This window comes from Macaca nemestrina, chromosome 7 (assembly GCF_043159975.1).
Source record: "Macaca nemestrina isolate mMacNem1 chromosome 7, mMacNem.hap1, whole genome shotgun sequence".
Taxonomy (NCBI): Eukaryota; Metazoa; Chordata; class Mammalia; order Primates; family Cercopithecidae; genus Macaca; species Macaca nemestrina.
The window spans coordinates 168,417,735-168,433,389 of record NC_092131.1 but is presented as its reverse complement, the minus strand read 5'-3'; the positions used below and the strand labels follow the sequence as shown (position 1 = coordinate 168,433,389).

The 15,655-nt window shown below is 44.0% G+C and overlaps 2 protein-coding genes across 27 annotated transcripts in view; both read left to right on the top strand.

Annotated features, from left to right (window-relative positions):
- Nucleotides 1–15,655, top strand: part of LOC105463656 (ryanodine receptor 3) — a 561,838-nt gene that overhangs the window by 529,202 nt on the left and 16,981 nt on the right. For 23 of the 26 annotated variants that reach the window (XR_011606198.1, XR_011606199.1, XM_071067152.1 and 20 more), the window contains 7 exons: nt 1,665–1,769; nt 3,609–3,690; nt 4,334–5,661; nt 7,524–7,582; nt 8,596–8,767; nt 10,211–10,297; nt 11,594–11,794. Coding sequence is in view for 24 of the 26 variants with exons in the window: in XM_071067152.1 (XP_070923253.1) it covers nt 1,665–1,769; nt 3,609–3,690; nt 4,334–5,661; nt 7,524–7,582; nt 8,596–8,767; nt 10,211–10,297; nt 11,594–11,794 (2,034 nt within the window). In the remaining 2 variants the exon portion in view is untranslated. Of the gene's footprint in view, nt 1–1,664; nt 1,770–3,608; nt 3,691–4,333; nt 5,662–7,523; nt 7,583–8,595; nt 8,768–10,210; nt 10,298–11,593; nt 11,795–15,655 lie in introns of those variants that run through there. The other 3 variants (XM_071067158.1, XM_071067167.1, XM_071067168.1) reach the window with 3 other exon arrangements.
- Nucleotides 11,817–15,644, top strand: LOC112423470 (cytochrome c oxidase subunit 7C, mitochondrial). The gene has a single exon (XM_071067171.1). The coding sequence runs from the start codon at nt 13,651–13,653 to the stop codon at nt 13,840–13,842; it is 192 nt and encodes a 63-aa protein (XP_070923272.1). The 5' UTR covers nt 11,817–13,650; the 3' UTR covers nt 13,843–15,644.

Below are 15,655 nucleotides of genomic sequence, written 5' to 3'. Positions count from 1 at the left end.
TCCAAGAGTCCAAGAGTTTTTAGTGACTTTTTTTTTTACTGGTAATGTGACTGAGCCAAAACTTGTTCTATGAAAAATGTTAAATTCTCATCAAATAAAGATCCATGTGATGAGCCAGCTGGCACCATCAGATCATATTTGCTCATTAAAAGAAACACAAAACTAAGACTGTCAACTTGAAAGGGAGGATTTTGAGGGGAGATATATCCTTGTCACTCAAGCATTATAAGGACATGAAGAGATAAACATAACAACAAGTTACTGAAGTTTCACAAAATGCAGTGTACCTAAGGAGATCATTGAATATATTTGATAAGCATCTGATTTGATCTCTGCAAAATCCATCCTCATCTTCAGAACTTCCCATGGAACACGAACCCAAAAGTAAAGGAGAAGCTCATTTTTGGTGACTGTGTTTCTTTCAGCAACCAGCTTTGTTCCAAAAAGAATCTAATGGTTTCTAGGGATCAGTCACTGAATGTACATAAACAGTGATTTTTAACAAACTTATGTGGTTTGGGAATGCAGGCAGTATTTCTCCTGCTCACCTTTTCAACCTTGGGAATCCTGCCAAGACTTTTCTAGAAATTAGGGTAATATATGTGTTCCTTTTAGAACTTTCTTACTAATTCGGAGATTGGTTAAAGGGTAGAAAAAATAGACTGTAAAGAAAATATAAGAAATGTTGGCTCAATAATGATCTTCAAAAATAGTGAGATTATTGACCACGCACTGTGGCTCATGCCTGTAATCCCAGCACTTTGGGAGGCTAAGGCAGGTGGATCACTTGAGACCAGGAGTTTGAGACCAACCTGGCCAATATGACAAAATCCTGTCTCTAGTAAAAATACAAAACAAATCAGCCAGGCATGGTGGCACATGCCTGTAATCTCAGCTACTTGGGAGGCTGAGTCACAAGAATCATTTGAACCCAGTGGGCAGAGGTTGCAGTGAGTCGAGATCACGCCACTGCACTCCAGCCTGGGTGACAGAGAGAGAGACTGTCTTAAACACACACACACAGAGTGAGATTATTAACATGGAAAATGCAAACTAAGTTATTCCTCTACATTTGACTTTCAGAAAAGTTTGTTAGAGATGCTATTATATATGAAGTTTAGGTTAATAAGAAAATCCTAGAAGTGGTTGAATGCTTCGATTATTACACAGATTTTTTTTTTTTTTTTTTACTTAATTAGATAGCTGTGTGATTATCAGCATGTGTAACTTTGCCTGGAAACAATAGGCAGATGAGGGCCTGGTTTTCACACTGTGCTTCACAGCACCCTTGAGTTCCTCCAAAGGCCTCTGAGGCCAAGGTGAGGGTGGGGAGTGTGCCCTTCAGCCCTGTGTCAACCACAGCATTTCCCTGTTTTAAATACTGTTCTCCAGTGTAAGCTCTCATTTTAAGAACTCATTCTGAGGCTAAAAGAAAGTCTCCGAAAATCGCTGGACTGTGAAATCCCTGGTGGTTTTTCCTAGATATGGTATCCTATAATCAGGAAAAGAAAAAAGTAATATCTTGGGAAAATACCGAGCTGTGAAATACTTGACTTTTGGAAAGTCTGTCTGCTCATATAAGTAGGTATCAGATGCCCTTGCTAGGTGGGTTTCAGCGCAACTTGTGATGTGGAAGTGACATAAGAATGTCCTCTTCTCCACAGGGCCCTTGCATTGGTAATCAGCAGAGCCTGGCTCACAGCAGGCTGTGGGACGCCGTGGTTGGCTTCCTCCATGTCTTTGCTAATATGCAGATGAAACTGTCTCAGGTACTGTGGCCCATTCCCTGCACGTGTCATTGTTGTGAAATGCTAAGTCGGTCCTCACTCCTTGGTGTTCCCATTGTGATGTGGCTGTTTGATCAAAGGCTGGACAAGTCATGCATATTAGGTCTCAGTTTTTTAAACTGAAGGCCAAAATGGGAGACAGAAACGGATGCCTCCCGGGGGTCCCAGACAGGCTTTTGCATGAACGCAGCTTCCTTCTTTGTATCTCACCAACCTACCCTTTTTATGATTGCCTCAACATTTGCTTTCTATGGTGCTAATCCTTTCTGCTTCCTTGTCACTGTTTTGTCAACTTATGAACACTCCCTACCAGCCCCATGCGTCCATCTGTCCCATGTTGCATGTCTCTGTAATCCACATCCCTCTTCTCTCTCACCCCTGCTTCCTTCCTCCCTCCCTCCCTGTCTCTGCCTCTCCTTCTCACTCCCCATCTCTCTGGCAAGATGAATCAGAACCGCTCAGAGCATTTATTATGAACAAATAAATGTAGCATATGTAGCAGTTTATTGCCTCTCTCCATGGCAACACCTGAGGGAGGCCTTCAGGAGGTATTTGAGGCTGATTAGAGTAACATTTGCAGCTTTAACTTTTAAATCATGTGTATCTGAAATTTTCAAGGCTGTCACATCTGCCTCCTCTCTTCTGGAATGTGCTATTTAACCTTTCATTTTTCCCCTTTTGACTCTGGCCTTATGGGAGGAGAGAGTTCCTGGGAGGGCTGCCAATTTGACAGTAAGATGTCCATTCCTATGTCAGCTGGGCGGTGTGGTGCAGTCTCAAGGCGAGAGCCCTGGCCCTGCCACCTCCTCACCAGTGACTTTTGGAAAGCCACTTTCCCTCTCTGGTTTTGGTTTCATCATCTCTAAAATATTCAAAGTTAGAATAAGTGATCTCTGAGGTTTCTTCCCAGCTCTGATATCCTACACTTCTGTGATATTTTGTAAGTAGCTGTGGTACACACCATAGGTGATGAAGATTCCTTTGAAAGTTGAAGGGCTAGGCAAAGAGTTACGGTTGGGTTTTTGGTTTTGGGGTTTTTATTTTTTTCCTTTTTTCTTTTCTTTTCTTTTTTCTTTTTTTTTTTTTTTTTTTTTTTTTTTTTTTTTTTTTTTTGAGGGGGGTCTGTAAAAGGTATGTGACTCAGAATACATTTTTAATTGAATCTCCAGATTGCCCACCTCAGATCTTCCAAGAATTGTTTTCTCTTGTGACATAGGGTATAAAAGCATGGAGTTAGCTTAGCAACGCTCTTCCTGCATTGCTGAAATTAAAACCAAACAGACTAGTATCAAAACCATCCAGAGGAATAGCCTCCATTTTATTGCATTAAAGGGACAAGTGGCACCCAGATCACCACCACCTAGAATTAGGAGACTCTAAATTAATCCAGAAAGAAAGGAGAACCCACTTGGTGATTATAACCTTGACACCTTTACCAGATAGATGTCCAGTGTTCCCATAAAGCTCACTGGTAATTCTCCAGTGTAGAAAATGACAGCATAAGCTACCAGAGATACCTGAAGGCTCTTTGGTGCGTTGGGTTGTTCAGTAGTTTTGGACAACACTTGGTGTATCTGCCACACTGTACTAATGAAAGGAAAAATGTAAAGGAGCTTTGTTGGATGAGTCCTGCTACAGCGAGTCTCCCGGTGCTGCAAACAGTGGGCGATAAGGCATCCTCATTGAGAATGAGAAGGACGCTCTTTCCTGACACTGATGCAGCCTGCACCTAACCTTTCCAGAGCAGGCTCTTCTTGCTCACTGCCCTGTACTTTACCGAGGGATCAGATAGCTCAGGGGTATCTCCTGTTTCTGTTCTAGGATTCCAGTCAGATCGAGCTGCTGAAGGAACTCTTGGATCTCCTTCAGGACATGGTGGTGATGCTTCTGTCCCTCCTGGAAGGTTGGGCTGTTTGGTATAACTAGGCCTTCACACAACTGTAATTGGTCTGAGCACTAACCTTACTGATCATGCAGATTATCCTTTTGGCAGGTCACTGATGCCATATGACATTGGTCAGAAAGCCAAATTTTCAGAAACAAAAAATAAAATGAGGGGCACCTGGTCTGATGGACGAAGCCTGAAATCAATTGATTTTCTATCAGTAGGAAAGCCAGAATGAACTGGGGAAAACCTCCAAGCTTTGCTCTTCCCTATCCTCTCCCTCTCCCCATTGCTTTTCAACACATCTGGCTGCCAGTGTGTATGCCAGCCATCTAGTTGGGCACCCTCCTAGGTCTAAGGGGATCAGAGGGACACCATGTATCCCTATGTGTCCCCGATAATCTGATAATGAAACCACTTCCCAGGCCCCAAGCCATGTTAAAGGCAGTGGTGTGGCCACCTCCTTCTTCCCTTTGTTTCTTTCCCCCTTGGCTCCTAGTGGTGTAGTCTTTATGGCTTGCTGCTCCCTCCTACATCATCACGGTCAGAGAAGAGCTGACTAATTGGGCACAAAAGTCTTCTAAAACTAGCTACCTGACAATTTACATGATGGCTTGGGTTTATTTACATATTTGTATGTCTTTTTGAACCTGCCTCACAGGGAATGTGGTAAATGGCACCATTGGCAAGCAGATGGTTGACACACTGGTAGAATCATCTACCAATGTAGAAATGATCTTGAAATTCTTTGACATGTTCTTGAAACTTAAAGACTTAACCAGCTCAGACACCTTCAAAGAATACGACCCAGATGGTAAAGGAATTATCTCCAAAAGAGAATTCCAGAAGGCCATGGAAGGGCAAAAACAGTACACGCAGTCAGAGATTGACTTTCTCCTTTCGTGTGCAGAAGCTGATGAGAATGACATGTTTAATTACATTGATTTTGTAGACCGGTTCCATGAGCCGGCCAAGGACATAGGGTTTAATGTGGCTGTGTTATTGACAAATCTTTCTGAACACATGCCAAACGATTCCCGGCTGAAGTGTCTGTTGGACCCAGCAGAAAGTGTGCTAAATTACTTCGAACCCTACCTAGGACGCATCGAGATCATGGGTGGGGCCAAGAAAATTGAGCGTGTTTATTTTGAAATCAGTGAGTCCAGTCGCACTCAGTGGGAGAAGCCCCAGGTGAAGGAATCTAAGCGACAGTTCATTTTTGATGTTGTCAACGAAGGTGGGGAGCAGGAAAAGATGGAGCTGTTTGTGAACTTCTGTGAGGACACCATCTTTGAAATGCAGTTAGCATCTCAGATCTCTGAATCCGATTCAGCGGACAGGCCAGAAGAGGAGGAAGAAGATGAAGATTCTTCTTACGTGTTAGAAATTGCGGGTGAAGAGGAGGAAGACGGGTCTTTCGAGCCGGCCTCTGCATTTGCAATGGCCTGTGCCTCTGTGAAGAGGAACGTCGCCGACTTTCTGAAGAGAGCAACCCTGAAGAACCTCAGGAAGCAGTACAGGAACGTGAAAAAGATGACTGCGAAGGAGCTGGTGAAGGTGCTCTGCTCCTTTTTCTGGATGCTGTTCCTGGGGCTGTTCCAGATGCTCTTCACCATCCTGGGAGGAATCTTTCAGATCCTCTGGAGCACAGTGTTCGGAGGGGGCCTGGTAGAAGGGGCAAAGAACATCAGAGTGACCAAGATCCTGGGTGACATGCCTGACCCAACCCAATTTGGTATCCATGATGACACTATGGAGGCTGAGAGGGCAGAGGTGATGGAGCCAGGTATCACCACTGAACTAGTACACTTCATAAAGGGGGAGAAGGGAGATACAGATATCATGTCAGACCTCTTTGGACTCCACCCAAAGAAAGAGGGCAGCTTAAAGCATGGGCCTGAAGTGGGTTTGGGTGACCTCTCAGAAATTATTGGCAAGGATGAACCCCCTACGTTAGAGAGTACTGTACAGAAGAAGAGGAAAGCTCAGGTAAGTGTCATCTGTTTCTTTCATCTTCCTTTATGCCTAGCATAAGACTTGTCACCATATCTTGTCATCAGTACTGACACCATTTCCCCAGGAGCCAACACTCTATTAGACAGTGGTTGTGGTGTGATTATGCTGATCTTATAATTCCACCTCTGACATGTCTGCAGAAATCAAGACTTAGATGGTTATCTCAATGTCTAATCATTGGTTGGTCTTCTAGTTTACATTGTAGAATTCAAACGTGATGGCCTGTAACACTTTGCCTCAGACTTTTATTAGAAGGCTAGTTCTCATGCTGTGCAGATGCACTCAGTGAACTGAAAGCATAGAAAATGAAGAATAACATAAAAGGAGACCTTCCTTTTGAGACCGTGCTTTCTCAGTGTCATAAAAGGTCAAATGATCTCTTATGATTTGGCCTCTCAGTGAGTTTGATCATGCTTGGGACATTTTTATCCTTGCAATACACTCACTATTCAGTTAGTACGTCATGTCAGTCAACAAGATTAAGTGAACAAGATAGCAGGAATTCAGAGCCCCTTGACCATGGAAGGTTCCGGATATTGTAGTATCCCATTCACAGTGTCACTCTAGCATCAGAGAGAGTAATGTGAAAAGATCCAAGCCCAAAAACATTCATTCACTCATTCATTCCATTCTTATTTACTGAAAAGTTAATGTGCATTTGTCACTGTTTGAGGCTCTGGGAATATAGTGGTCAATAAGAAACACACTGTCCCTACAGTTTAGTGGTGAATAAAGGCATTGGAAAAGTCAAGACAAGTATAAAGAATGCTAGGAAGGAGAAATGTCAGGTACTATAGTTCTCTGTAGGAGAGAATGCTGGTTTGAAGATTCAGGGAAGAAAACATCAGAATCAGCATTCCTACAATATTATTCTGTTTTGCTCCCTGATGTAGCCCCATAAACCTAGAACACAGTTTGATACATAACAGGGTCCCATTCCAGGACTGCTGTGTGCCAGCGTGTGTTCTAGGATAGGGGAATACATAGGTTTAAAGCAGAAACAACATTCTTGCTTTCATGAATCTTAACTTCTAGTGGGAGAAGACAACAAATAAGATAATTATTATTTGTGCTGCGTGTTAGAACACGTGAACATGCAATGAGTTACACAGCTAATATAGGCCCATCAGAAACAGGTAGAGGAGGTGTCGGAAAAGGTGTCATCTGAGTCAAGTCCTGACAGGCAGCAGGCACATGAAAAGCTGGGGCAGGCATACTCCAGGCAGAGGATATGGTTAAGTATCCTCTGGAAGTACGCCTGGAAGGATCGGGAATGTTCCAGGAGGTCTGCGTGTTTGGGTGTGGGACACGAGTCAAATGGTACAAAAAGGGGATGAAGAGAAACACCAGGATCATGCAAGACTTACAGGCTGTGTTGAGGAGCTTGAATTTTACTCCAACTGCAGCGGTCCTCAGCCAGGGGATTGGGATACTGGCAAGAGGATTAAAGACAAGGCAAGAAGCAGCCTGTCAGATGGAGGCAGGCTGATCAAACTTGGTTTGATCTGTGTCCCATCTCTTTCTGACCCCATGGATCAGTAGAACCACTGTCATGAGGCTCTCACAATGTCCTAACACAAGTTTCCTCTTCGAATTGAGTAAGTAAGAGAAGGGAGGTTGAGTTTTCCAGTTTCAAATCTTTGTCTTGGCATCTCTTCAGAGTCACTTGATATATATAGCAGGACACTTATGTTCGGTGATCCTGAGAGAAGCAGAAACATGAAAAGGAAAAGCCATTGAAATTTGTGACCAAGAAGCAAATGGCCAAGAAAATGTCTCATCATCATGACCTCGCTTCTTTGAGGAAAGCTTGACTGATTGTTGTTTTTGTCTAGGCAGCAGAGATGAAAGCAGCAAATGAAGCAGAAGGAAAAGTAGAATCCGAGAAGGCAGAGTAAGTTCTTGGTAGCATCAACTACTCTAACTGCTATGGTAGATAGTTCTTAGGCCAGGCAGAGTGGCTTACACCTGTAATCCCAGCACTTTGAGAGACTGAGGCTGGAGGATCACTTGAACCCAGGACTTCGAGACCAGCTTAGGCATCATAATGAGACCCCATCTCTACAAAAAATACAAAAATTGCAAAAATTGCTGGGCATGGTGATGTGCACCTGTAGTCCCAGCTACTTGGGAGGCTGAGGTGGGAGGATTGCTTGAGCCCAAGAGGTCGAGGCTGCAGTGAACCAAGATCACATCACTGCACTCCAAGCTGGGCAACAGAGCAAGACCCTGTCTCAAAAACAAAAAAAAAAAAAAAGGAAAAAAGAAAATAAGGAGAGTTATTGATAGCATCTGATATTCTGTTGCTATAGTGAATAGAAAACTTGATTTCTATCAATGCAAGCAATTATTCTGCAAGCCCTGGGTATATTTTCTTTTACCCTAGCTATATAATAAATACATTACATTCATCTTGCTAAGTTTATAATCCCACTGGCAGATCAGAGTTTCACTCTCTGGCCAGATGACTTTGCAACTGCATATATTGACGACAATGATATCTAATATTTATTAAATACCTATTATTTGTCAGGCCTGTGCTCAGGTCTTTTATACAATATCTTGTTCAATCTTGCCAGAAGCTTAGAAGAGTAGGTACTATTGCTTAGAAAATAAAGGGTAACTTCAGAAGGGGAAAAAATTTGTTAAGTCTAATTTCAGAAGAAGAGTACAAACTTGTATATAGCTGATGTACACCAAGATCATGGTTCATCCAAGTGGTCGCCACTCATTAAATATAAATTTAATGTCCAGCCACTGTGGGTTGATAGAGACCTGAAGTTTCCACCCTCAAGGAATGATTCTACCTCCTGCCCCCTCAACCCAGATTTCTCTTTAATCTCGTCTCCCTCTTGGGGCCAGACCGCCCTCCCTTCTGCCTGCTGACTGGGTTTCCCATATCTGCAGCGTGGAAGATGGAGAGAAGGAAGACAAAGACAAAGAAGAGGAGCAAGCCGAGTACCTGTGGACAGAAGTCACAAAAAAGAAGAAGCGGCGGTGTGGTCAGAAGGCTGAGAAGCCGGAAGCTTTCACAGCCAATTTCTTTAAAGGGCTGGACATCTATCAGACCAAGTTATTGGTAAGTGCTCCAGCCTTGGCCCTGTCCATGGTACAGGCATTGGCCCAGGCAGATGGCAGAGAGGTGTCGCTGATTTGTTTCACTGTTTGGTCAGTGACACTTCCTTCCCTTTCTCATTCCTACACTTTCTTCTTCCCATGTCTCTACCTGTCCCTTTTCTGTTGGAGGAAAAGGGGGAGAGCCTGGAAAGAACCACAGTCCTCCAACAGCTCTGCTATCAGCACGGTGTCCTCTGTCACCTGTTTCCTTACCAGGAGAGCAGGAACACCTCTTTCTACCTAGTCCTTTATGTCTATTATGTGGGGACTTAGCTGATCCTGGTCCAAAAGCTCAGAAGTGGTTTGATCATGTGGGAATCAGAAGGAATGTTCCTGTTATGTTAGCTTCCCACGCTAGTCCTCCAAACCTTGACTGTTCTATAGGCAATCAAACCTTAGAACAGCTCGTAATATTCTTTCTCTGATACGTTGCCTCCTGAGGTATAGTGGCTGAAGGCCAGGACCACACCTTCCCTGGCACCACTGGTGAGGGCTCCCCATAGAGACATTGGGAACTTTACCCAGGCAGCTTCCGCTCCAGTCTGTGGATGCCGATTTTTCTGGGGAACAGGGCAGCGAGAATGGGAATGTTGCTTCCAACAAGGGAGGAGACGAGGCTCCTGGAACTGTAACTCGGAAAGGAATGAGGACACATTGCTGCCTGAGGCCACAGAATGGCTACATCCAGGCTGGGAGTTGCCAGGGTCTCCTGCGAGCCTAGATTACTTATAATTTCCTAACAGACTGCTTGCTGCGAATACGCAGACACACAGCACTTCAAGGCAAGGCTCGAGTCCTCTGCTGGTGGCGTGTTTAGGCCTTTGGCTCCCTGAGCAATAAGCCAGAGCAGGATTCTTTATAGCAATTCTAAAGCAATTTTTTTTTTTAATCAACATTTTGGTTCCATGTTCATGACATGACACAGTCATGCCATGGCTGTGTTAAGAATGCCAAGGTTGGCCCGGTGCAGTGGCTCATGCCTGTAATCCCAGCACTTTGGGAGGCCAAGATGGGTGGTTCATGAGGTCAGGAGATCGAGACCATCCTGGCTAACACGGTGAAACCCCGTCTCTAGTAAAAATACAAAAAAATTAGCTGGGCGCGGTGGCGGGCGCCTGTAGTCCCAGCTACTCGGGAGGCTGAGGCAGGAGAATGGCATGAACCTGGGAGGCAGAGCTTGCAGTGAGCCGAGATTGCGCCACTGCACTCCAGCCTGGGGGACAGAGGGAGACTCCATCTCAAAAAAAAAAAAAAAGAATGCCAGGGTTGCCCTAGAAGAGTGGTCATCCAAGAGAAGGACGAGTCATGTGTGAACTTCGAACGAGAATTGACCTTCTGTGTAAAAGTAGGAAGTTCTCTTTTCCTTCCAAAGCTCTTCTACTTCTGCCTGTCCTTTTCTTTGCAGCATTACCTGGCCAGGAATTTCTACAACCTGAGGTTCCTTGCTCTGTTTGTAGCCTTCGCTATCAACTTCATCCTGCTTTTTTATAAGGTGACACTTCATTCAGGGGTTATTTGCTAAATATGCTGTATACTAAGTATACTATGTGTAGAAAAAGAATCATGACAGAACTTGTGTTCTTAATTGTAGCAAACATTCTAATAGGTAGCAAATTTCTAAGACATTGGCTTCTAAAAGGAATACAGTTTCTAGCAGTGGAGAGACCACTGACAAGGGAGCCAGTTAGGGGACTATTTCAATCGTTCATGCTTATTTTAGTTGTTACTTGAATTTAGTCTTCAAATACTTGCTGAGCATCTACCATGAGCTAGACCCTATATTAGGAACCGCAAGGTATTTCAAAATGAATAATAAACACAATTCATTCTTTCTTCAAGGAATAAGGTAACCAAGAGGCATTATAGCTAGCCTATTTGTTAGAAGCGTTATAAAGGAAAAATTCACAGGATTTGGAAAAAGAGGGGACTGCTCAAGTTAAATGAAGGTTTTGAACATTGGCAAGTGTGTCTTGCATGCTGTAGGCATGTAATAATTGTTAGTGCAATGAATTAATGAAGGGTCCTGAATTCTCAACATAGTCTTTAACTGGCTTTTCTATCTCTTGCCTATCTCCCTTTCTACTTAAAACCACCAATCTAATTTGTATGAAACATTGTTTTATCCACCTCAACTTTCCACTCGACAAACTAATGACCTTCTGTTGCCCATAAAAGAAAAATGGAAGTCTATAGCCAAGAGAGGCAAAGCTTGGTTTTAAACACGGTGAGGTTGAGGTGACTTCAGACAGACAGCCAAGGAGACAAAGCCAGCAAGCAGGTGGAGCTACAGGACAAAGCCTCAGAGATGTAGATTTGAGAGTCATATGTGTAAGAATAGCAGCTGAAGCCATGAATGTAAATGGCATCTCAGAAAGAATGGAAAATACTGAGTCTCTGGCTGGGTGGCAGTGGTGGGTGGGGGAGCGGGCACAGACATGCTTTGTGCTTGTGTGTGTGTCTCAGCCTCCCCTCAGGCCACAGCATGATCAGAGTATTTCCTTCTGTGGCACAAGGATTATAAGCATATGTAGTAAGTTTCCTAATTTTAATTTTTTTGCTTTCTTTTCAAGAGATAGGTTTTTGTCTCCTTTTTAAAAGTTTGTTTGCAATTATTAGAGATACTGGGTGATTCCTAGTCATAAGTTACCTAAAAACTTCATTCATTCAGCGAGTAATGTTGAGTCACTACTATTTGTACAGCATATGCTAACCATATAAAATATTTGAGGAGTGCCCAGTGGCTGAGGTTCTTTTGATGTTTAATAAGTAAGTGTGTGTTTTGGGCCAGGTCACTGAAGAACCTTTAGAAGAAGAGACAGAGGATGTTGCAAACCTATGGAATTCATTTAATGACGAGGAAGAGGAAGAAGCGATGGTGTTCTTTGTCCTTCAGGAGAGCACTGGGTATATGGCACCAACGCTGCGGGCCCTGGCCATCATCCACACCATCATCTCTCTAGTCTGTGTGGTGGGCTACTACTGCCTGAAGGTGAGCTGTTGGCCACTCTGGATCTAATCTGACTCCTTGAGGAAGAAGTGTCCTTTCTGAGCCCAGCCAGCCCTTTGCTTGAAGACTTTGCTATTTGTAAAGGTCTTTGTAAGTTCCGTGGAGCAGCAGCAGCGCATCACCTGGGAGCTGCCTAGACCTGCAGAGTCTCAGGCCTCATCCCAGGTCTTTTCTTTTTGAGATGGAGTTTCGCTCTTGTCTCCCAGGCTGGAGTGCAGTGACAACATCTCGGCTCACTGCAACCTCCGCCTCCCAGGTTCAAGCAATTCTCCTGTCTCAGCCTCCCAAGTAGCTGGGATTACAGGTGTCTGCCACCACGCCCAGCTAATTTTTGTATTTTTTAGTAGAGACAGGGTTTCACCATGTTGGCCAGGCTGGTCCTGAACTCCCGACCTCAGGTAATCCACCTGCCTCGGCCTCCCAAAGTGCTAGGATTACAGGCGTGAGCCACTGCGCCCAGCCCCCAAGTCTTTTAACTCAGAATCTACCACTTAGCATGATCACTGGGCAATTTGTACGCACTTTCAAGTTCAAGAAGCCTTGCGCTAGGAGTCCCATTTCAGGTACCTCTTGTTGAATTTCATAGAACTAGAGTCATCAGGCTAAGTCACATGAGAGCTAGTTATGAGAGAGTCTTCTGATCTTTGAATTGATGTCAAAATTTTTATAAAAATACCTTTTCATTAGGCGGTAACCAAGATCTCAGAAGAAAGCTTACTGATGTGTTAGTTTTCAGTTATCTGTTGCTGCATAACAAACCACTCTAAAACTTAGTGGTCTAAAATGACAACTGTTTACCTCTCTGATTCTGTGAGACGACTGGCACATTTGGGCAGTTCCTCTGCTGTATGTAAAGGGGCTACATTTGCAGCCATTTGTGAGCTCAGCTGGGCTGGAATGGCCAAGATGGCACATTCCCATGCCTGGCAGCTCCATGGGGGGACAACTGGAAGGATGGGCTCAGCTGGGGTAGCTGGGCCTCTCTCTCGCTCCCTCTCTCTCTCCGTGTAGATTCAGAGCATCTCCTTCTCCATGTGGCCTTTCCACATGCTCTGTCCAGTAGGATAGCTAGACTTCTTGCATGATGGCTTGGGTTTCCAAAAAGAGCGTGGAGGTGGAAGCTGCTAAGCCTTCCTGAGTCTTAGGCCCAGAACTGGCACAGTGTCATTTCCATTGCATTCTGTGGTTTAAGGCAAGTCACGTGGCCATCCCAGATTCACTGCTGCATGGTAGAGGGGAGAGGTGCTACACAAAGGCATGAATTCCAGGAGGCATGGTTCCTTGGGGCCATATTCAGAACCACTACAGTTATGTCAATCTCCAGTCATTCAATTTTTGGTGTCCCAAGTCCAGTTCTAGTTCTGCTACATCATAATTTTGTTTTTCTCACTGCTTTTCTCATTACATGTTTTTCTTCCTTCTCTTGAGTAGGAAATCTCCTTAAGTACAGCAAGCCATCTTCTTCCTGGGAAGAGTCCAGGAAATATTTTCCTATATTGTGGTCCTTTCTTCCCCCAGTGAACTGTAGTGTCATGTAGGAAGTCCAGCTACCGTGCTGGAAGAGACCTTGTGCCCTGGGCCACACTAAGGACTCCATTGCAACTATGAAAGTGCAAATTCTGGAGCCAGGCTGCCTGGGTTGAACTCACAACTCTGCCACTTAAACTCCCAGTCCTCTATCTTCTCATCCGTAAAAATGAGTATTGTTATTTTCCCATCTTTCCTTTTGGTCCCTGAGCACGGAGGGGGGAACAAGGTCATGAAAACAAGGTCTTAGTGAGGTGCCGCCATTTCATCCGTCCTCGGTCTGCGCCTTTCGCAGAGCTTCCAGCAGTGCTATGTTGGGCCAGAGTGTCCGGAGGTTCACAACCTCTGTGGTCTGTAGGAGCCACTCTGAGGAGGGCCCTGGGAAGAATTTGCCATTTTCAGTGGAAAACAAGTGGACGTTACTAGCTAAGATGTGTTTGTACTTTGGATCTGTATTTGCTACACCCTTCCTTCTAGTAAGACACCAACTGCTTAAAACATAAGGATGTTTCAGTTCATCCATTTAACAGATATGAAGAGCATTTTAAGAGATGCAGCCTCTGGAAATGGATCAAACTCTAACTCATATGGCATACTAGATATGTTTGTCAATAAACTTATGACGTGAATGCTTAATGCCTCTTTTTTGAAATAGGGAATGTAATAATTGGCCATTTGCCTACTTTATTATTTGGGTAACATTCCAGTATTACTCTGTGAGTTCGCTTATTTAATGGTGTTAAACTGAGGTTATATTAAATTTTTGATTCCCAGGTCAGGATTTTATTGGTAATTTATATAATAAAAGGGAAATACAAATCAATCTTTAAAAAAATGAGTATTGTTGCTAAAGTTGCTGGGGGCATTAAATGTAGTAGTATGTGTAAATGTACTCAGAACACGTAGTAAACCCTCAAGCACGTTCGCTGCTGCTCCTTAGTTCGTGATCCTAGAGTTCAGCTTATTAGATGGAGTACAGATTATACTGTGACCTGGAGAAAACAAAAAAGAAACAGTATTTAGCAAGTAAAGAATGTGGAAGTTCTGTTGACGAGAGTATACAAACTTCTAGAAGATTGAAGGGGAATGTTTGGAATCCCAGAGATGAGCACCCCTCTGCAACTTGATATTGCTGCTGTTCTTCAGAGTCACTCAGAGCACAGCAGGCCTTAGTCGGTCGCTGAGCTTTGCCTCACCTCCCACATCATCTGTGCACTAACAGTCATCATCAGGTCCTCACAGTGTGCAGTGGCTGCTAGCCTTGGCCACCTTCCTATCGTGAGTTTTTCAGTTTATCAGTGTTATTTCATTGTTTTAAAGAAAAACAGGGCAAGAGGTAACTCTTTACAAATCACTATCTGAATTTTGTTCTTTTGGACAAAAGCGATGTGGGGTACATGCATATCATGGGTTTGGAGATGAAGGTTTCAAGGATGTCGCCAAGTAGCCAGTGGCATCTCAGCTGAGATGACGAGGTGAGACGCCCTAGCTCTGTCTGAATTAAGCTTCTCTGGCTGGAGGAGCTGTGTCAATTGTGACTTCTCATTTCCTAGGATTTCAGCAGTATCCTCTGGCCTCATTAACTGTCCCATGCTTGGAGTGTGTGTGCACTTAGTGATGGCTGGGGCAAGTGGATTATTTTCCAATCCCTTTCTGGGTTCCCCTTTGGCAGTAGGTCCTTATAGCCATACCACTATATCTAGTCTAAAATAAAACTTCCGATTTTAAAAGAATGGACAGTGATAGTAGGAAACAAGTATGCCACTACCTGGAAGGAGCTCTTTGCGGACAGAATCTCAGGAAGAAAACTTGAATACAGAAAGACTGAATCCTGTCATTCTAACTATGAAACCATGTTTCATGAACTCACCTTCCAAGCCATGAGATAAATATGGCCCTGTACATTGAAGGGAGTTGGAACATTTCATCCTATTCCTGTGGCATCCATCCCGTAGAATGGTTTATTGTCCTTTCTAAATCTTGGTTCACCGCCAGCCAAGGAGTCTTAGGAGTCCTAACTCATTCAGCCCGGGCATGGCCTGCACACTAGCATCGGTCAGGGGGTCTAGTTTGTATGAATATTAGCTGTCTAACTGAAAACTTAAAGAGCGACCCAAATTAGATCAGGTTTAAAGAGGTAGGGGTATTTAGCCAAAGAGATTCATTGGGCTTTGATCCCACAACTAGGCACCCTAATAATTCCACTATAAGGAGATTGCTGCTCTGAAGTTGGAAGGTTAATTTGTGACAAAGACCTGGGAGCACGTGCTTTAATCACAAAGCCTGCTCTGAGTAACCATTGTCTTCCCACTCGTA